This window comes from Chiloscyllium plagiosum, chromosome 13 (assembly GCF_004010195.1).
Source record: "Chiloscyllium plagiosum isolate BGI_BamShark_2017 chromosome 13, ASM401019v2, whole genome shotgun sequence".
NCBI classification, from domain to species: domain Eukaryota; kingdom Metazoa; phylum Chordata; class Chondrichthyes; order Orectolobiformes; family Hemiscylliidae; genus Chiloscyllium; species Chiloscyllium plagiosum.
In genome coordinates this window covers 11,731,920-11,754,318 of record NC_057722.1, presented here as the reverse complement: position 1 = coordinate 11,754,318, position 22,399 = coordinate 11,731,920, and the positions used below count along the sequence as shown (strand labels likewise).

General features: G+C 42.3%; 1 protein-coding gene across 2 annotated transcripts; it reads left to right on the top strand.

Moving 5' to 3' along the window:
- The first annotated feature begins 1,599 nt into the window (after positions 1 to 1,599).
- Positions 1,600 to 21,645, top strand: LOC122555765. Of its 2 annotated transcripts, none has more exons than XM_043701882.1 (6): positions 1,600 to 1,878; positions 8,271 to 8,355; positions 11,859 to 11,964; positions 14,356 to 14,429; positions 17,953 to 18,204; positions 20,081 to 21,645. In XM_043701882.1, the coding sequence occupies exons 1-6, from the start codon at positions 1,620 to 1,622 to the stop codon at positions 21,066 to 21,068; spliced, it is 1,764 nt and encodes a 587-aa protein (XP_043557817.1). In that variant the 5' UTR covers positions 1,600 to 1,619; the 3' UTR covers positions 21,069 to 21,645. The 2 variants fall into 2 exon arrangements, with proteins under 2 accessions (XP_043557817.1, XP_043557816.1); XM_043701881.1 differs by having other exon boundaries at positions 20,033 to 21,645.
- The last annotated feature ends 754 nt before the right edge of the window (positions 21,646 to 22,399 follow it).

Sequence of the window (22,399 nt, the reverse complement as noted above, 5' to 3'; positions counted from 1 at the left end):
AACAAACAGGCTAGTTTAAATTGTGCAGAATGCTGACAATTTGTGAGCAGAGTAAAAACAAACAGGCTAGTTTAAATTGTGCAGAATGCTGACAATTTGTGAGCAGAGTAAAAACAAACAGGCTAGTTTAAATTGTGCAGAATGCTGACAATTTGTGAGCAGAGTAAAAACAAACAGGCTAGTTTAAATTGTGCAGAATGCTGACAATTTGTGAGCAGAGTAAAAACAAACAGGCTAGTTTAAATTGTGCAGAATGCTGACAATTTGTGAGCAGAGTAAAAACAAACAGGCTAGTTTAAATTGTGCAGAATGCTGACAATTTGTGAGCAGAGTAAAAACAAACAGGCTAGTTTAAATTGTGCAGAATGCTGACAATTTGTGAGCAGAGTAAAAACAAACAGGCTAGTTTAAATTGTGCAGAATGCTGACAATTTGTGAGCAGAGTAAAAACAAACAGGCTAGTTTAAATTGTGCAGAATGCTGACAATTTGTGAGCAGAGTAAAAACAAACAGGCTAGTTTAAATTGTGCAGAATGCTGACAATTTGTGAGCAGAGTAAAAACAAACAGGCTAGTTTAAATTGTGCAGAATGCTGACAATTTGTGAGCAGAGTAAAAACAAACAGGCTAGTTTAAATTGTGCAGAATGCTGACAATTTGTGAGCGATAGTAAAAACAAGCAGGCTCTTGATTGATGAAGCCATTCACACAGCAGGGAAGGATAAGTCCTTGACTGATAAGACTGCAGGATAGGGAAACGACTCGAGAGACATCTGCTACAGATTGATGCAGAGACATCTGCTACAGATTGATAAGACCGCTAGCACAGACAGAGAAGAATAAGTCTTTGACTGATAAGACTACAGGGTGAGAAAAACAACAACTTTAGAGACTCTGAAGACATTTGTTGCAGACTTTGTGATAAGGGTGCAAATCGAAGAATAATGATGTTTTTAAGAATGTGAACCTCATGGCTTGTTAGAGCCAAGGAGGGGAGGGACTTGTACTGTATATAATGGGAGACTTTGTAAGCCTCAGCGCGCCTTTTTTTTTTCAAGGGTGCCCAACTCTGCAGACTTGTTAATAAAACTTTGTTCTCCTGAATTTGTCTAGAGCGATTATTGAGAAGCGATTTTCGTTTCTAACATCTGGTATAACGTATGTTTCATCAACGCAAATTAGCCATCTCATGATTGACAAATAGTAGATACGGTTTGGATAGTGCAAACTTTCTACTGCACAGGTATAGCGATTTTCTACAGCATGGTTTTCTATGGCGTGATGTTGCACAGGAACGCAACCATCGCATTATACCAGAAACACCTGTATGTCATAACAAGGCCTGGTGTATGGGGGTTGGGCTAAAGAGAACTCAAGCCCTAAAGTTATTGAAATCAATATTGAGTCCAGGGACCCTAAGCAGAAAAAAATAAGTTGCTGGAATAAGTCATATTAGATTTGAAACCTTCACTTTTTTTCTGCACGGATGCTGCCAGACCTGCTGAGTTTCAGCAGCACTTTCACTTTTGATGACATTAACACGGTGCTCAAGGTCAATGCAGGATGAGAGGGATGGGCAAGACTGGCGCGTATCAACAGTTCACAGCGCCTGTATGAAAGATGGCGGCACGAAGCCCAAATAGTTGTCCAACCTGCCGCCTGTTTGGAAATTTGGGTACTTTAAAAAGCGACAACTCTTCAGTTTTTTCTATCTCAATCCCGGGGCTGCAGTCTCTAGCTTTTGTACGATTCTTGCCCCGACGCCTCAACAGGCAGACAATCGGGAAGCTCGGCGCCGCTGTGTGTGGAAGGACCCCGGGGAAGATGGCGGAGCGGGAGCGATTGGAGCGGCAGTCGCTGGGAGCGCTGTTTGGGGCCTGTAGGTACTGGGTCGGGCTGGGTTGACAGGCTGCCTGTCGCACTCTTACTCTCCCTCCCTGCTGGAGTCGACACCACCCACTGCACCTCAATGCATCCTGCTCACTCAGATCCTCCCTCTGACAGTGTGCAGTCAAATACCTCAAAGTCAACAAAGCACTAAATAACTATACTTGGTGAAAGAGCAGTGCTCAAAAAGCTTGTGATTTTAAATATACCTGTTGGTGTATAACCTGGTGTTGTGTGACTTCTGACTTTGCCCACCCTGGTTCAACACCGGTATCTCCACATCATAGCACATTCCCAATCCTTAACAAACATTGCACCCCTCCTTTTGGGCTGTGGAGTTTGACCATTCTAGATCTTTGTTTGTACAAACCATTCTGCTTTTTGTGCCATGTGGTGGAAATGTGGAATTCTAAAATTATTACTAAACTTTCAAAATGACATCTGCAAATTCCAAGATTATTGCTAAACTTTCAAAGTGACATTTGCAGTTTGTCCAGTTGCCTCAGATGTCTCGAGAATGTGATTTGAGAATAAAAAAATCATTATGGTAAGTCAGGGTCTTTTGGTACAGCAGTACTGTCACTACTTCTGAGCCAAAAAATCTATGTTTAAGTTCCACCTGTCTTGAAAATGGGTCATAGGATGTCTGAACAGCTTGATTAAGTGTTTGACAACTTGTGTATTCTGAATTTTCAGTCTACTTTTCATTTGTAATTTATCAGACAAATAAAAGCTGAGCCAGGTGTGATCAGTCACTGAAAAGTCAGGTGAATGATATGGGATAAATTGTTGGGTCAAATGTAGCTGTATTCCCTAAACAGATGGCATTTATTTTTCCTGTCCGGAAGCAGTGGGAGACAGAACGGGGGTGATGTTGGAGACAAGGAAGTTGCTGGGAAGGTAAGAGAACAGTATAAATTCTTACCTTCGAAGCCCACGGCCTTTTTCCTGTCCGGGAGCAGCGGGAGACAATGGGGGTGACGTTGGAGACAACGAGGTTGCGGGGAAGGTAAGAGAACAGTATAAATTCTTACCTTTGAAGCCTAAGGCTTTTTTCCTGTCCAGGAGCAGCAGGAGACAGAGCAGAGGTGACGTTGGAGACAGGGAAGTTGCCGGGACGGTAAGGACTTAGTATACATTTGGGCAGTGGCTAAACCCGAGATGCTACATATGTAGTATCTCCCTCCTGCCCACCCTCCTCTATCAGAAGAAAAAGGACTCCGTAAAGTAAGGTTTATTTATTTTTTTCTTTCTTATCTTTCATATATTTAAGTACATTGTTTGGTTTTAGTTAGTTGATATAAAGCTAAGGCTTAGATTGGCAGGGGACCTCAGACCCGTGGCATGTGCCTCTTGCCTGATGTGAGAGCTCAGAGAAGTGGCTGACATTCCTGACTCTTATATTTGCAAGAAGTGTGTCCAGCTGCAGCTCTTATTTGACCGTATGACAGCTCTGGAGCTACAGATGGACTCAGTGGAGCATCCACAATGCTGAGGAGGTTGTGGATGGCATGTATAGTGAATTAGTCACACTGCAGGTTAGAATTGCTGAGAGAGACAGTGAATAGGTGACCAAAAGGCAGAGAAAGAGTAAGAAGGCAGTGCAGGTGTCCCCTGCAGACATCTCCCTCCAAAACAGGTATACTGTTTTGGATACTGTTGGGGGAGATGGCTCGCCAGGGGAGGGCAGCAGTTGCCGGGATCATAGCAACATGGTGGGCAGTGCTGTTCAGAAGGGTGGGAAAAAGACTTGTGGTGCCATAGTCATAGGGGATTCTATTGTAAGGGGAGTAGATAGGTGGTTCTGTGGCTGAAAACGAGACTCCTGGATGGTATGTTGCCTCCCAGGTGCTTGGTGACATCCCTGACCCGATCAGTTGCAGAGCATTCTGAAAGGGAAGGGTGAACAGCCAGTTGTCGTGGTGCACATAGGCACCAATGATATAAGATGAGGTCCTGAAAGCAGAATTCAGGGAGCTAGGAGAGAAGTTACAGAAGAGGACCTCAAAGGTAGTGATCTCGGGATTGCTACGAGGGCCATGTGCTAGCCAGCGTAGAAATGAAAGAATAGGCAGGATGAACACGTGCATGAGGGATGGTGTAGGAGGGAGGGGTTCAGATTTGTGGGAAATGGTGACCGGTTCTGGGGAAGGTTGGACTATTACAAATTGGGCGATCTACACCTGAACCAGACTGGAACTATTGTCCTTGGGGGAGGTTTTAAACTAATGTGGCAGGGGGCTGGGAATCAGGAGGGAAGACTACTAGACAGTGAGGTGGAAACTGGTGATTGGAAGGATCACAAAGTTAACATTACCAAGGGGAAGAGTAGGCAGAGAGCAGATGGACGCAAAAGAACTGGCGGCCTGAAGTACATATGCTTTGATGCAAGGAGACTAGTGGGTAAGGCAGATGAACTTTAGGGCTTGGACTGGTGCCTGGGAGTAATACATTATTACGATCGCAGAGACTTGGTTGAAGGAAGAGCATGATTGGCAACTAAATGTTCCAGGATATAGATGCTTCAGACAGGACAGGGAGGGAAGTGAAAGTGGGGGAGGATTTGCATTGCTGGTCAGGGATGATATCACAGCTGTGCTAAAGGAGAACATGATGGAGGACTTGGGCAGTGAGGTGTTATGGGTGGAGCTGAGAAATAAGGGTGCATTTACATTGGTTGGGTTGTATTACAGGCCTCCCAACAGTGAGCATGAGGTAGAAGAACAAGTAGGTAAACAGATTATGCAAAGATGTAGAGGCAGCAGAGTGGTGGTGATGGGAGATTTTAATTTTCCCAACATTGACTGGGATACACTGAGTGTCAGAGGTCTGGATGGGGCAGAATTTGTAAGGAGCATCCAGGAAAGTTTTCTAGAGTAGTATGTCAATAGTCCAACAAAGGAAGGGGCCATATTGGACCTGGTGTTGGGGAATGAGCCAGGCCAGGTGGTAGAAGTTGCAGTGGGGGATTTCTTTGGGAATAGTGACCACAATTCTGTAAGTTTAAGAATACTCGTAGACAAAGGTGAGAGTGGTCCTAAGGGACGAGTACTAAACTGGGCCAAGGCCAATTATATAAAAATTAGGCAGGAGCTGGGAAATGTGGATTGGACACAGTTATTTGAAGGAAAGTCCACAGTTGATATGTGGGAGGCTTTCAAAGATAGGTTGAAGATAATGCAGGATAGGCATGTCCCTTTGAACACAAGGGAGAGGAAAGGCAAGATTCGTGAACTGTGGATGACAGGAGAAATTGTGTGACTAGCCAAGAGGAAAAGGGAAGCGTACATAAGGTCCAGGCAGCTAAGAACAGAATGGGCCTTGGAGGAATATCGGGGGAGTAGGTCCAATCTTAAACGAAGAATCAAGTGGGCTAAAAGTGGTCATGAAATAACTTTAGCGAGCAGAATTAAGGGGAATCGCAAGGCCTTTTATTCTTATATAAGAAGCAAGAGGGTAACCAGAGAAAGGGTTGGTTCACTAAAGGATAAGGAAGGAAGGTTGTGTGTCCAACCTGAGAAAATGGGTGAGATTCTCAATGATTACTTTGCATCAGTGTTCACCAAGGAACGGAAAGTGATGAATGCTGAGATTAGAGATAGAAGTTTGTTTACTCTGGATCACGTTGACATAAGGAGGGAAGATGTGTTGGGTCGGCTAAAGGATATTACGGTGGACAAATCCCTAGGACTAGATGGGATCTATCCCAGGTTGCTGAGAGAGGCTAGAGGGGAAATAGTTGGGGCCCTGATCGATATCTTTGTATCATCTGTAAACACAGGTGAAGTACTGGAGGACTGGAGGGTTGTTCACGATGTCCCCCTGTACAAGAAGGGTAGTAGGGATATTCCAGGTAACTACAGACCTGTGAGCCTAACATCAGTTGTGGGAAAGTTGCTGGAAAAGGTACTGAGAGATAAAATCTATTTATATTTGGAAATTAATGGGGTTATCAGTGATAGGCAACATGGTATTGTGCAGGGTAGATCATGCCTTACCAACTTAATAGAGTTCTTTGAGGAAGTGGCCAACTTGATACGTGGAGGAAGGGCTGTAGATATCATATACGTGGATTTTAATAAGGCGTTTGCTAAGGTTCCCCATGGTAAACAAATGGAGAAAATGAAGTCGCAGGGTGTTCTAGCTAGGTGGATAAAGAACTGGTTGAGCAACAGGAGACAGAGAGTAGTAGTTGAAGGGAGTTTCTCGAAATGGAGAAAAGTGACCACAGGGATCAGTGCTTGGGCCACTGTTGTTTGTGATATACATAAATGATCTGGAAGAGGGAACTGTTGGTATGATCAGCAAGTTTGCAGATGACACAAAGATCAGTGGTGTTCCACAGGGATCAGTGCTTGGGCCACTGTTGTTTGTGATATACATAAATGATCTGGAAGAGGCACTGTTGGTCTGATCAGTAAGTTTGCAGATGACATAAAGATTGGTGGAGTAGCAGAAAGCATAAGGGACTGTCAAAGAATACAGAAGAATATAGATAGAGTGGAGAGTTGGGCGGAGAAGTGGCAGATGGAGTTCAATCCAGGCAAATGTGAGGTGATGCATTTTGGGAAGTCTAATTCTAGAGTTCAGGCCCATTGTACCCTGACGGTGGCTGCACAGGTGGATAGAGTGATCAAGAAGGCATATGGTATGCTTGCCTTCATTGGACATGATGAATTAACATGATAAACCCTTTAGACCTGAACTGAATTTTCCATCTACCCCATCTTCTTTCACCGGACACAGCAGCCCCTGTCTGCAGGCAGTGCCAGATCAGCACTGTGGACACTGGAGATCTGAAATATTAACAGAATGTCATGGAGAAACTTAGCAGTTCTACAGCATCTATAGAGAGTGAAACAGTTAATGTTTTCATGTCGTGTTTGGAAACAAATCCAAAGAAGAATCACATTGGACTTGAAGTGTTAACTCTGTTTCCCATAAATCTCTTGCTGCCAGACCTGATGAGCTCCTCCAGTAGCTCCTGTTGGCATGCCAGATCAGCGAATCCTGCTTTTCATATTTCTCCTGAAATTATCCTGTAATAGGAATCATGTAGCTATTATTTTGTTTGGCTCTAAGTAAAAATATTATCTGCCACAGTTCCGTTCAGACATAATCAATCACTCTAGCAGTAGATGGAGAGGAAGATGCTACAACAGGTTCTAGAGTCTGAGTGGTTAGGCTTGTGTTTGGCTGGTGTAGCCCATTAGATCTGTTCAGTCGTGATAAGTAGTTTTAATTTAGGAGCTGAACGGAATGTGATTTATTTGTTCTTAGGAGGTGAGCTACATGAGGAAGGTAACTCTCATTGGCTACCTTCTTTAGAGCTGAATAATTTTTATGTCAAGATATAATGACGTTGAGTGGGACTGGAGTCAGGCATATACCAGGCTAGATAGATGAAAGTCCTTGGAAGACCTGGATTGATTTTTTTCCACTTACCCCATCATGTTTCTCCTGAAGCTGCTAATCTGCCTCTTAATGAGGGAGGTCTTACAATGCCCCAGGCTGCCTCCACCATGCCCAAGCATCCATTCTTTATCATTGATGCTGCCTGTTATATGTGTCAACAGCTTGTTAAACGCTAGGAGCCTGACAGTCGAGTCTGATCATGCTGTTACCCACCAATTTTTAGGAGCAACACCGGATAATGATAGGGAGCTATTCCCTCCCATTCATCCTGACTTCACCCCTCAATAGTTTAGATGCATTGAGGATAACAGCTGAATTTCCAACACTTGATCCACATATGGTCTAAAGCTGGGTACAGACTATTGAACTTAACAACTTATGTTCTCTGTGTTTTAGGCAGTAGCTGTATCCCCTTGGGAGGGCACCTATCATTTCCTGGGTTGTTGGTCATGATAGAACATGTTGAAATATCTTTGCACTTTTCACTGTTTTCCTGCATCCAGGTAGAAGTGGCAATAAAACTTAATTAATCTAAATATGCTGGAGTCTGTGCAATGACTTCTCCAGAACAAGCATCGAATGTAGGCTTCTGAGCTGTTTAATGCAGTGTCACTTGGATCAATGATTTGAATCAGTAAAGTTTAAAAATCACACAACACCAGGTTATAGTCCAACAGGTTTATTTGTAAGTGCAGCTGTACAAGCTTTCGGAGCGCTGCTCCTTCATTTGGTAACTAGTGCTGACGAAGCCAAGTGCTCTGAAAGCTTGTACTTCCAATTAAACCTGTTGGACTATAAATTGGTGTTGTGAGATTTTTAACTTTGTCCACCCCAGTCCATCACCGGCACCTCCACATCTTGACTTGGTGAGTCAGCCAGTGGTGATAGTAGGCAAGCTATTTGAATGCTCTTGAGAGCAGTGGAAATCATACTAACACTGTTTTGCTCGTGTTTTACATTTTATTGTAGATGGTAAGCTGCTGGACAAATGCGATCTGCAGGCAGCTCTGACCGACAGACTTCGAGTTGAAAAATGTGACCTCCAGACTATCAGGTATGTCAAGAGTGTCCAAGCTGTAATGGCTCCCTATCATTATAGTAATGCATTCATACCATAGAGTCTTGAGGTAGGATGGTAAGAATCTAAAATTTTAATATGTGATCCATGAATAGCCACTTAGGAAACCCCTACAGATAGGGGAGCATTCTCACACTTCAGAGTTTATGTATTTGGGCATTGTTCCTCTTGTATTTCCGTCATGGCAGCTATAATAGTGGTCTGCTCTTGACTGGATTTTAACTTTCTTATTCTGAGCCATTACAGGCAGCTGTGCCTTCAACTATCTAGTCCCTGAGCTCTGGAATTCAATTCCTAAACTACCTTCTGTCACTCTCTCTGTCACTCTCTCTGTCACTCTCTCTGTCACTCTCTCACTCAACATTCCCTATAACATATTGCCTTGAACAGGGGTTTGGCCATACAATGTAATAACGCCTTTTCCTGATGTCAGGTTTTGTTTTATTATGCTCTAGTACATAATTAGGAGCAAGTAAAGGCCATTCCGGCCAGCTCTGCCATTTAGTAAGATTGTGGCTAATTTTCTATCTCAATTCTACCTTCTTGCACTGTCTGTATTCCTTGGTATGCCAAAAATCTATTTGATCTATCTGTCGAATGGACTCAATCACTGAGCACCTTCTGGGGCTGAGAATTTCAAAGCTTCTCAAACTTCTAATGAATCCCTCCACACTCTTCGGCAGAAAATGCCAAGTGCCTTATTTTAAGACTGTGACATCAAGGGAGTGTGCTGGAAGCTCAATGGACTGGTTCCTGGCATGAGGGGTTTGTCCCAGGAGGGGAAATTGAGTAGGTTAGAGTTAAGTTCCCTAGCACTCTCCAGTCAGGGGAAAACGTGCTCCCAGCATTTACCCTGAATGTTATATATTTCAATTGGATCACTTCTTGTTCTTCTAAATTCTAGGGAACTTAACTCTAACCTACTCAATTTCCCCTCCTGGGACAAACCCCTCATGCCAGGAACCAGTCCATTGAGCTTCCAGCACACTCCCTCTTTGGATAAGATAGGCTGATCAAACCTGTAGACGGTCCTCCAGGTACAGTGTTAGCAAGATCCATTGTAAGTGCATAATTTCACACTTTATTATATTCCACGTTCTTGTTCACTTCCTTAACCTGTCTATATTCTTTTGGCAGCCTCTTTGTATCCTCCTCTCAGCTTACCTTTCCACCTAACTTTGTTTTATCAGAAAACCTGAACGTAATACAGTTGGCCTCTCATCTAGATCCTTGATAGAGATTATAAATGGCTGAAACCTAAGAATGTTGAGACAATTTATGTTAAAAGTGTTATATAGATTGATTCCTGTTTGATTTTGTGTCTGAATGTTCTACAGTTGATTCTGTTGGGTAAAGATGATGCTAAATTAAGCTACTGTGCTGATCCCCACTGGAGTGGCAATCGAGACATGACAATTAGTCTCAATGCTCCTAGTTAAAGGTTAGGAAATATTAGCCTCAGCTCCTGTTCCTGCTGGAATTTGTACATTCAAAGAAATTTCTGATGGAAATAGCACGGAAACAGACCCTTTGGACCAACTCGTCCATGCCGACCAGATATCCCGATTTAATCTAGACCCATTTGCCAGCACTTGGCCCATATCCTTCTAAACCCTTCCTATTCATATACCCAACCAGATGCCTTTTAAATGTTGTATTGTACCCCAGCCTTCACCACTTCCTGTGGCAGCCCATTCCATACATGCACCACCCTCTGCGTGAAAAAGCTGTCCCTTAGGTCCCTTTTATATCTTTCCCCTCTCACCCTAAACCTATGCCCTCTAGTTCTGGACTCCCCCACCCCATGGAAAAGACTTTGTGTATTTATCTTATCCATGCCCCTCATGATTTTATAAACCTCTGAGGTCACCCCTCAGCCTTCAATGTTCAGGGAAAGCAGCCCCAGCGTCATTCCTCCATGATGGAAGTGTCTGCTGACATTTTCTGTCTCGGAGCAGATGATAGAATGGCTCCTCCAGTTATGTTTGGAAGGCGATGGCAAGTTTTGGAATTGCATCTTGAAGAATGAGACAAAGACAATAATTTCTATTTTCACAGCATCTGTCATGAAATCAGAACATCTCCGGCTGTTTCACAAACACCAGAAAGAAATATATTGGCAATGCAGTTGTTGCTATGTGAGCAAATGCCCCCTCAAGTTGCTAATCTCAGTAGTTTTGCTTTGACTATTCGAAAAGAACTTTGGTTAATGTTCCTAATTCTGTTGGCAAATAAAGTAGGATGAAACTAAGAACTGAAAGCAGGGTGATTGGTCACAGATTTACAGGACTTGAGAGAAACTATGTAGGATAAGTCATAATAAATACTGGCAAAATAGAATTTTATCTGGCATCCTCTCACTTGCTCATTAGCTCTTCTCTGGTGATCTCACTCTCATTGTTTTGCATGTTTCTTTCTCTCGCAAACCTTTCCTCTTGTGTTCCTATTTATCAGTCTCCAGTATACCATATTTTGTGTATCTCTCAAGCTCGTTTTATGTTCATTCTCAGACACCCACAACCATTTCCCTTCCCTGTAGCACATAATATTTAAATATTATTAGTGCTGTCATTAGTCTGTGTGCCTTTTTGTGGTTGAGAATCTAAGTCCAGGAATTCATAGAAGTAGATGAATCGTAGTACTTGTAGTAAAGCACTAGAACTCTGGGTCATTAAAAAAAAATAGTCATCTGTTTAAAATAGATGAGACAAGATGTTCTCTCAGAAGAATGTTGTTCTTCAAAAGATGCTGCAAACAGAGTCTTTGAATATTTTTAAAGCAGAGATGAATGGACTCTTGTTAAGCAAGGGGTGAAAACTTATCAGTTATAGGTGGGAATGTGAATTTGTGATTACAGTCAACACTTATTAAAGGCTGGAGTGTTCGAAAGGCCGAAACTACACTTGTGCCTCATTCATATGTAGGCAGATGCCATTTGACTGCCATTCACATGCTGGTTATTTGAAATAGTAGGCATGTTTGGTTTAGCGTGCCCATCTTTTTTATCATTACTCTGCAAGTTTCTCATCCTTGTTTTACTCCATTTTCAAATTACTTATGGAATCATCATTTGCTGTCTTTTCAGGGAGATTTTTGACCTTGTCAGGATTCCAGATCCTGGCAAATCCTCAAGTCATTCAAAATATCAAATCTCCCAGTTGCTGAAAAGAGAAACACATTTCTAAAGCTTTGCATCTTTTATTTATCAACACAAATGGAAGAATGCCAAATTTCAAACATTCTCAACAGTTTTGATTTCCCTGGAGCTTGGGAGCGTGTAGTACTTCACTGCTTTCTTCATAGCAATGCCTTGCCCAATCAGTCAATCTGCCAGCCATTCTCTCATGTAGTATAAAGCGTTGTATTAAGTCTTCCTTTGCTAGTTTATAAGCATGGTGTAGCTAAGACCTGTTCTTGATTACATAAAAACCTTCACTCTGACCATTAACGTGTCTATTTTTATCCCTCCCACATATTAGACCAGCCCTGCAGGGGACACCGAATGAAATACTGCTGCAAAAAGGCACTCAGACCTGGATTCAGCAACAGGATGAGTTGATGGAGTTTCACAAAAATCGCGGAGATGTAGGTATCAACCCCAACGGTCAGGGTTCTTTGCAGTCGCTCTCGGCTGTGCAGTTTTGCTGTTTGGTCCGATTGAATACCTGAATCTTTTCTCCAATAGATTGGAAGGTCATGACTAAAGCTGTGCAGACCCAGGCTCCTTATTTCTACAGCTTTAACTGTGGTTCTTCATCTCCCTTGAAGCTCTGATGTTCTGTAATTTGACAGTCGCTTATCAGCAGAAAGTCCCTCCGTTATCCTAGGCCAGCAAGGTCAATTTCAGTGCCTGTTATGATCATTTGCTGTTCCTGGTTCAGGAATCATCTCTACCTTTGACCTACTGTTCTTCTGCTTCTGATATTTGCATCAAATCCCTATTTATAATGAGTTTCTGCAACCTCAGTGTTTATTAAATTAGATTAGATTACTTACAGTGTGGAAACAGGCCCTTCGGCCCAACAAGTCCACACCGACCCTCCGAAGAGCAACCCACCCAGACCCATTCCTCTACATTTACCCCTTCACCTAACACTACAGGCAACTTAGCATGGCCAATTCACCTGACCTGCACAACTTTAGACTGTGGGAGGAAACCGGAGTACCCGGAGGAAACCCACGCAGACACGGGGAGAATGTGCAAACTCCACACACACAGTTACCCGAGGTGGGAATTGAACCCGGATCTCTGGCGCTGTGAGGCAGCAGTGCTAACCACTGGGCCCCCGTGTGTGTGATGACACCGAGAGACAAGCTCCCGAGGTGAGGTCACGTCTTAAGTGTATTTGTGAACTGTGTATTTGTAACCATCCCACACAAAGTTTAAAATGATGAAGACCATGACACTGAGGGAGAGGTTGGGTATTGAGTAGCTGTGTCCATATAATATATAAGAATTCTGCCTTGATGTCTTCAGGAGAAAGTGCATTAAACTTTCATAGATTGCTGGAACATTGTCCACCTGTGGGAAATGTACTTTAGGAAGGCTGTCATGGCCTTAGAGGGGGTACAGAGGTTTAACAGAATGGGACTAGCGATGAGGGATTGAGACTGGAAAAGCTGGAATTATTATCCCTAGAACACAGCTGTTACGATGGAAATTTAATAGAGCTGTTAAAACATGAGTTTTAATAGAATAAATAAAAAAAAAAATTGGCAGGAGGGTCAGTGCTCAGAGGATGCAGATTTCGTAAAATTGGCAGAGGGAAGATGAGAATTATTATTATGCTGTGACTTATGATGATCTGGAATATATTGTCTGAAAGCACAGAGGAAGCAGATAACATTAAAAATGGAATTGAAAAAATAAAGTAATCAGGGCTCTGGGGAAAGAATGGTGGAATGGATTAATTGCATGGCTTTGACAAAGAGCCAACCTGGGCATGATGGACTGAAAGCTGGTCTCCTGAGTTGAAAGATACTTTTTGTGTTGTCCCACATTAATTTTAGCTTTCATTGAGGAATTTTGTGTCAGAGACATAAGTACAACAATGGCAAAACATCCACATTGTACTGACAAAGATCCAGGTAAGAAATCAACGTATTAGAATTTGGAGTGTTCCTGAAATCTTAGTCAGCATATTTTTAAAACAAATTTGTTAAAGGGCGGTGTGCATGACCAGCAAAGCCAACATTTATTGCCTTTTCACCAGCAGACCAGACCAAACCAGGTCAGGATGATAGATTTCCTTTGCTAGCGTCCGCCAAGCAGCCTCCCCTGCTGCCATGCATTGAAAAAGATGGATTGCTGATTGTGGTATTTATTTGTGGTGGTAGCTACTTTGGACCAGCAACATAAGTGTGCCATTAATTAGAGAACAGTGGAGGGAGGCTTGTACAGAAAGTTTGGGCACAGAAACAGCCCATTGTAGAATGTAATATTACAGTACAGAGAGAGCTCATTAGCCCATAATGTCTGTTCTGGTGTTTGACTGCACTTGAGCCATGTTATCCTATTGCTTTGATTGCTGCCTGGATCCTTCAATGTCCCTCTTTTTGATAAACTACCTAATTCTACTTCAAAAGAATGGAAAAGTGTTTTAACAATAGGTTGTTGCCCCAGTTTGCATTTCAATTAAGTAATACATTTAATGTTTTTTTTAATTACATTAATTTTATTCCTCCTTGTTACTGTTTTTGTTGCCAGTCAAAGTCATGTGTCACATTTTGCCTTACAACTCTTCATAACATGGTTTTAGATTCAAACATTCACTCCTTACGTGGACGTTATTCCCACCCCCATCCATCATTCTTGCTTTGTTGCTTCATTTACTTCAGTTAAATGTACCTTAACAGTTAGGTATAATTGATTGGATTTATTTAAATAAATTAAAATATGCACACAGTAGATGCCATGGTTTTGTACTGTATGGGGTCTTGTAATTAATTTTTTTTTCTCCTTTCTCTCTTGCCCAGCTCACACAAAGCATGATCGAACTCAATAGCAGACTGCAGCAAAAAGATAGAGAAATCTTGACCAACGAGGCAAAGTAAGTTAGACCATAAGACATAGGAGTGGAAATTAGGCCATTCAGCCCATCGAGTCTGCTCCGCCACTCAATCATGGCTGATATGTTGCTCAACCCCATTCTCCCCCTTTCTCCCTGTAACCCTTGATCCCCTTGATACTCTATCGCAGTCTTAAATATACTCAATGACCTGGCCTCCACATTCTTCTGTGGCAATGAATTCCATAGACTCACCACTCTCTGGCTGAAGAAGTTTCTCCTTATCTCCATTCCTTTACTCGAAGGCTGTGCCCTCACGTCCTAGTCTTTCCTACCAATGGAAACATCTTCCCAACGTCTGCCCTGCCCAGGCCATTCACTATTCTATATGTTTCAATTAGATTCCCCTCATCCTTCTAAAGTCCATCAAGTATAAACCCAGAATCCTCAAACTTTCCTTATTTGTTAAGCTTTTCATTCCTGGGACCATTCACACGAACGTCCTCTGAGCATGCTCCAGGGCCAGTACATCCTTCCTGAGATATGGGGCCCAAAACTGCACATGATATTCCAAATGTGGTCTGACTCCAAATGAGCCTCACAGAGCCTCAAAAAGACATCCCTGTTTTTATATTCAAGTCCTTAAAATAAATGCCACCATTGCATTTGCTTTCCTAATTACTGACTCAACCTGGAAGTTTACCTTGAGAAAATCCTGGACGAGAACTCCCAAGTCTCTTTACACTTCAGACTTCTGAATTTTTTCCCCATTTAGAAAATAGTCCATGCCTCTATTCTTCCTACTAAAGTGCATGACCTCACTCTTTTCCACATTGTACTCCATCTGCCATTACTTTGCCCACTCTCCTAACCTGTCCAAATCTTTCTGCAGCCTCCCCACCTCCTCAATGCTACCTCTCCCTCTACCTATCTTTGCATCATCTGCAAACATAGCCAGAATGCCCTCAGCTCCTTTAGCTAGATTGTTAATGTATAAAGTGAAAAGTTATGGTCCCAACACTGAACCTTGCGGAACACCACTTGTCAACGGCTGTCATCCTGAGAAGGACCCTATTATCTCTACAATCTCCCCAGCGTCATTTTTCGTTGGTCCAATGTTCACTTTTGCCTCTCTTTTGCCCTCTATATATATATATATTGAAAGAAACTCCTAGTCTTCCTTTATATTACTGGCTAGCTTGCCCTCATATTTAACCTTCTACCTTATTTTTTTCTGTTGCTCTCTGTCCGTCTTTGTAAACTTCCCAATCCTCTAGTTTCCCACTGTCCTTTGCCACGTTATATGCTTTCTATTTTGCTTTTATGCTATCCCTGACTTCCCTAGTCAGTCATGGTCGCCTCATCCTCCCTGTACCATGCTGCTTTTTCCTCGGGATGAATCTCTGCTGTCTCCTGAATTACTCCCAGAAACTCCTACCATTGCTATGGCTTTGCTGCTAGGCTCCTCTTCCAGTCTATTCTATCCACTTCCTCCTGCATGCCTCTGTATTTACCTTCATTCAGCTGAAATACCATTACCTCTGATTCAATTTTCTCTCTCTATCTCAAATTGCAGAGTAATTCAATCATATTATGATCACTGCCTCTTAAGGTGCTCCTTAAGCTCCCTTATCAAGTCAGCCTCATTGCACAACACTATATCTAATATTGCCTGTTCCTAATTGGGCTCCACTACAAGCTGCTCCAAAAATCCATCTTGTAGACATTCCACACATTCCTTTTCTTGCAATCCACTACCAATCTGATTTTCGCAGTCCACTTGCATATTGAAATCCCCCATGATCACTCTAACTTTAACTTTACCGTTCCTACACATCTTTTATATCTATTGGTATATATTGTGCTGCAGCTCTTGAGTACTATTTGGAAGCCTGTACATAACTCCAGCTATGTTTTTTTTTACCTTTTGCAGTTCCTCAATTCTACCCACACAGAATCTGCACTATTTGACTCTACTTCATTTCTTACAATTGATTTAATTTCAGTTCTTACTAATAAGGCAACCCCACCCCCTCTTCCCACCTGCCTATCTTTTCGATAGGATGTACATCCTTGAATACTCAGCTCCCTGTTCTGATCCCCTTGCACATCTCCATGAAGCCCACCACATCATGACTGCCAATTTCAATCTATGCCACAAGTTCATTTACCTTATTCCTAATACTGCGTGCATTCAGGTATAACACCTTCAGTCCTGTATTAACGTTCCCTTTTCTCATTATTGTTTGTTTGTCCAGTGTGCTTGAAGTTTGGTTGCTAACCCTTCCCATACACTCTGGCCTGGAGATTTTAATAACCTCTCCTGAGTTCTGCACTCTTACCTCCTTTAATTCAGGTTTTCTAATTTCCCTTAGAACTGAGCTGTCCCCACTGCCCCTTACTACCACCACCATTTAGTTTAAAGCCCTGCCTACAGCCCTAGTTATATGATTCTCTGGAACCCTGGTCTCAGCACGGTTCAGATGAAGACCGTCCCATCGGAACAGGTCCCTTCCTCCCCAGTACTGGTACCAATGTCCCATGAATTCAAACCCATTTCTCCCATCCCAATCTTTGAGCCACCCTTAACCTTATTGGTCCTGTGCCAATTAGCTTATGGCTCAGGTAGTAATCCAGAGATTATTACGTTTTTGGTTCTGCTTTTGAATTTAACTCCGAACTGTTCATACTCCCTTAGCAGAACCTCTGGCCTAGTTTTATCTATGTTGTTGGTACCTATGTGGACCAAGACCAGTGGATCGTTAGTGGGCAAATTAGAGTCAGACTCATTTTAGATTTGGAGAGAGGATATTTAGATGCCCATCTGCCTGCAATTGAGCGGATTTTTGCATTGAACTGAAAGAGAATATCTCTCTCTATGATAGTGCAATCCTGCAACCCATGATTCATTTTTAAACCGTGTCCTTGACTCTGCTGTAAATCTTTCGCATTTAATCTTATAATTACGTGCCTTCATTTGAAATCCTTCAATGGCAGAAGCTCTCTGCTTTTTTCACAGATTGGATTGTTTCTGATTTTTGTTTTGATATATTCAGTTAGAATCACTCAGACCAACAATGGCAGATTGGATTTTATAAATGAGGATATTTGGAGGCTCATGTATTAAAGGGCTAGAGGAAAGTTGGAATATGTAGTGTATGCTAGAAACATAGCTTCAAATCAAAGGAGATAACTGTCTTTAACACCTTGTGGTCTTGCATTCAAATGGGTGAACCTTGTTCTTACTGTTTCCCTGCACCTGTATTTTCTCTTACTCCTGAAATCGGATGTGTTGTTAAGTTTCTTTCAGCCAGGTCTTCCTAAGGTGGAGATCAGGACCCCAAGTGGGGTCATGTGGTGAAATGTTGTGATTGTGAGCTCTGGGACAGTAATGGCCATCACAGATAAATCCACTCTCACTCTCAGAGATATTCTGTATCTTTACCCCATTTTTATAGCCTCCCTGTCGTACAATGTAATTATGAGACATATCCACCTGCTGAACACATGCAATCTGTGTAAATTACCCAAGTAAACCTGCACTTTGCATCCTGCTGTGTTTCAGAATGGTGGAGTACCACAAACGGATTAAGAGGCTGGAGGTGGAATGCCAGGAGCTGCGGACTAACCTGCAGGACTTGGAGCGAGCCAATCACGTACTGAAAAATGAATACAACACTCTCCACATCACATTCAGCACCCTTGAAGAACGACTGCAGAAGATGGCTGATGAGAACCGTGAGCTAATCACACGGTGGATGAGTGAGAAAACACAGGACACAAACAGGCTGAGTACAGAGAATGAAAAGGACTCCAGGTAAATGCTACAATTCAATTGCACTTGCTTTACTGCTGTCATGTAAAAAGTAAAATAGGTGGGGAGATAAGCAATTGCTAAAATTTTGTATTTTCCATCCCTCTCAGTCTGATGGCTGACTCACTATATTGTAATTAGTCAATCACTTCATAATTTTGTTTCTTCCCATATTTAAAAGATGAAGTCTTTCAATATCTGCCGCAAGCCCACAGTTCCCCTTCCCTTTGAGGCACTGTCCTGAGTTCTCACTGTTGGCCATACTATCTTGTCTGTTGCTAAAGTATGGAGCTCACTTTCCTCTTTTTTTTGTAAAATAAACCAAATCCTTTCTGCTTGACACCTTTTAGCTCAACAAAGCCCATGCTGTTTAAGGCTTGAGTCCTAATCTCTGATCTTCTAAAGTTTCTCCTGCATTCCTGAACAGAATACAAGATGAAGGAACTTTGTTATCTATAGAGTGCGATGATGATGGCATGAGCCAGTTTCACCTGTTAGGCCAAATACCTGTTTCTACGCTGAGATTCTGTGAATTTGATATGTTATTTTTCTCTCAACTGCAGCTTCCCATCTCTGTGTTCCTTTCCTTCCTGTCCTGTCCCTGATCAATGCAATGATGTTCAGATCTCCTTTGAACTTGAATTCTTTGTTCATTTTTGATTGCAATCAGCAACTTCACATGATCTTGCTTCTGTCTGATTCTCACTGCCCATAATTCAGCTTAGTGTTCTGACCGTTTTATTCTAAAAACTAATTGGTGATGGATGATATTGGAGGTACTGTTTACTTACTCTTATATTTATTTGAAGAGTGAAACATTTACAGGCATACACCTCCATTTTCTTATTAAAAGCAAACCACTGCAGATACTCGTTCCATTCCTGCTGAGTTTCTCCACTGCTTTGTTTTTATTATTGTTTCCTTATTATTTTCTTTTGTGCTCAAGTGAAAGCCCACTAAGTGCTCTCTTCCTGGATATAGTAAACGCAATGGGTATAGAATTTACACTGGCAACTACTCTTACTCATTCATTCCCAGGATCGCAGAAAACGTTGGATTATTTTTATCCTAATCCTTTAAAACACTTCCGTGCCAGCTAATCAAGACTTCCTGTTTTAACTTTTCTGTACTCTTTGGTTGTTGTTACTTGTTTTGTGAGTCTTCGCTTGCCAGTTTGGCTTCTGATATAGATTGGAGCAAATGGTAGTCTGGCTGAACCATTGGTGGTCCATTGAATGAAAAGCAGAATCCAGTAGATGCTGCACAACTGAAATGAAAATTCCTGGAAATATTCAGCAGGTCGTCATGAAAGGCCATGACTTGAAAGGTTAACCCTGTTTTTCTCTTCATAGATGCCCTGACCTGCTAGGTATTTTCAGCAATTTTCTCTGTATTTTTAGTCCATTGATTCCTTGCTGAAGCCGGTACTTTATAACATAGCAGCTTGGTATACCAGAGTCTGAGACAGTAAGCGACTGGTAAGACAGGAAACCTCATGGGCAATTAAGAGTCAAGCACATTGGCTGTGGGTTTGGAGTCATATGTAGGGTAAGGATGGCAGATTTTCTTCTTTAGTGAGCCAGATGGGATGTTTATAACAATCAACAATGGCCGCTATCAGACCAATTTTTAATTCCAGATTTTACTGAACTTAAATGTCAACGTGTCCTCAGAACACATTAGCCTGGGTTTTTGGACAATGAGTCTGGTGTAATTATCACTACACCCCTCCATGCTGTTAGTTTGCCTCATGCCAATTGTTTCTTGCAATGTATCCAAAATCCGTTCTTGTTTGTGTAATTTGGTCCTTACTGTTTTTGTCATTATCCAGGTACTCATTCACTGTACAAAATCTCATTGCTGCTTCTTTTTGTGGCAGACCATTTATCCTCCTGGGAGGAATTGGAACCTTGCCCATGATGCCGACGAATCACAAGCGCACGGATCTGCCGCTTGCTGAGAAGGTGAAGGTTGTCATGGCTCTGCAAGGCCCAAAAGTCTCCTACGCCTCGGTGGCCAAGATGTTCAACATCTCCAAGAGCCAGGTGGGACGCATCAGCCAGAACAGGGAGAGGATCCTGGAAGAATGGCGACAGAACGCCAATCCCAATCGCAAGAGGAAGAGGAAGGGGAAGGATATTGAGGTGGAGGACGCTCTTCTCTTGTGGTTCCAGCATGCTGTGGCTGAAGGAGTCCGCATCTCTGGCCCCATGCTAAAGACAAAGGCCAAGGAGTTTGCGGAGGAGCTACATCACAATGACTTTGAGCCAACTGATGGATGGCTCTCGCGATGGAAAGCTCGGAACAACATTGTCTTTAAGAAGGACTCCAACGAGCGGCACGATTGTGATGGCTCTGTAGCAAATGGGCTGACTCCTGAGAGACCTGAAGCCGAGGCCAGAGTCACTGATATTGGCCACAATGTGACCTTGCTCGATGCAATCCAAATGCTGTATCGGGCCTATGGGGGCATGGAGCAGACTCCCTGTGCTGACTCACACCATGGAGACAAGTTGAAAAAGCATGCAATCTGTCTGGGTCCCAGAATCCCCGGGGGCGACCTTGACTCGGCTAATTTCTGTCCTCACTTGCTCCCAGCAAAACAGGAGGAGCCTCCTGGCTTGCAGCCCAAATCTGAGGACAGTTGTGTGACAACCAAGAGGCCCCGCCTGGAGATCAAAGTGCAAGAGCGTGAGGTTGACAGAAGGTCACGAAGCATAGCCCCTGTCATCACCAATAACGAGGTGTTAGAGTGTGTGAGCAAGCTGGGAAACTGGCTTCAGCTGCAAGGACCGTCGGGAGTTTACGAGCCAATGCTGTGCATGCTACGGGACATGCAGACTGCAGTGGCAACTTTCTTGAGGTAGACATTAGCATCTTGCTGATGATGCAAAGAAAGTTTTTTTTTAAAAAGAAATGAAACTGAAAAATGCTGAAATTGTACCTGTAAAGATTAACCCTCTAATGGACCTTTCTTGGAACTTAAAAATCAGGAGGCCAAGAGAGCAGGGTCTTGTGAAGGTGTTTCATTTTGATGGGTGGCTGTGCCTTCAGACGCCAAGGTCCCAAGCTCTTTCCCCAGACCTTCTGTCTCTGTCCTTCTATTTAAGACATTTCTTAATACCTACCTCTCTGATTGCCACCAATCTTAATACCCCTACCTGTTTACTTGGCTTGGCATAAAATTTGTTTGGTTATTCTTCTGTGAACCAACTTTGGACCTTCTACCACTTTAATGACTTTCTACGAGTGCAAATTGTTGTTGTTCGATTCCAACCACAACCTCAACATCTGGAAGATACTTCACTGATCTGTTGTGTATCTCTAATGCTTTCTGTTTTCTGACTGAATTGATTTCTCAAATGTTTTTATATATTTATCTGAGACACATTGTATACTGCACAGTAGTCAGAATATAAAAAAATGTTGTACTATTATAGAAAACAAAACTCTGCTAATTTATTTAGAGAAGCCTTTTTTTATACTTACAATAATAAAGAAGTAACTGAGTCCAGTGGAGGCTACATTTTAGCATTTAGTACAATTAAATCTGTAAGTTGGCTGGGTTTAATGTTTAAGGGCGTAAAAGAGATAATCAATTCAGTACCAAAGACTGTATTGCGTGTGTTAACTGCCAGATATTATGTTAAATTGAAAAGCACCACAACTGCAACTTAAATGGATCAGTTCACCCTTATAAGGGATAAGACAATGACACTATTATACCATAGTGTATGTAGAACAGTCTTGGCTGGTGTGAAGCAAACTGCACTGTATAACTTCATGTTTGATGCTCTTTCCACTTCACACAATAAAGTAGTGCAGTGTTTTAATCCCGCCGTAAACCACATGTTCTTTATGATCTCTGTGTTAGTGTTGGTGTAGAACTGTTGGTGCTGAGGAAGTAGGATTCCGACTTCAAAAAGTGGGAGGTTTAACATTGATTCCAAAGCCATTTAAACAAATGAAGCTATTAGTATGGCAAATGTTATTGCTACACAAGACAAAATAAGAGCTTATGCTGTAGGGGATGACATTAGCATGGGTAGACGATTGGTTAGCTAACAGGAAATGTCAGGATGGCAAGATGTATGAGAGAGGAGCATCAATTCCTAACAACTTATTTATACATAACTTGGATGACAGGACCAAATGTATCTTGTTGCTAAATTTGCTAATGACACAAAGATATGTAGGA

Bases quoted from the DNA above. Each gene is read 5' to 3' on its own strand.
- LOC122555765 (XM_043701881.1), top strand. From the start codon at position 1,620: ATGGCGGCACGAAGCCCAAATAGTTGTCCAACCTGCCGCCTGTTTGGA. The intron at 1,879-8,270 runs GTAGGTACTGGG...ATTTTATTGTAG, and splicing joins GGGAGCGCTGTTTGGGGCCT to ATGGTAAGCTGCTGGACAAA. The intron at 18,205-20,032 runs GTAAATGCTACA...GTCATTATCCAG, and splicing joins GAGAATGAAAAGGACTCCAG to GTACTCATTCACTGTACAAA.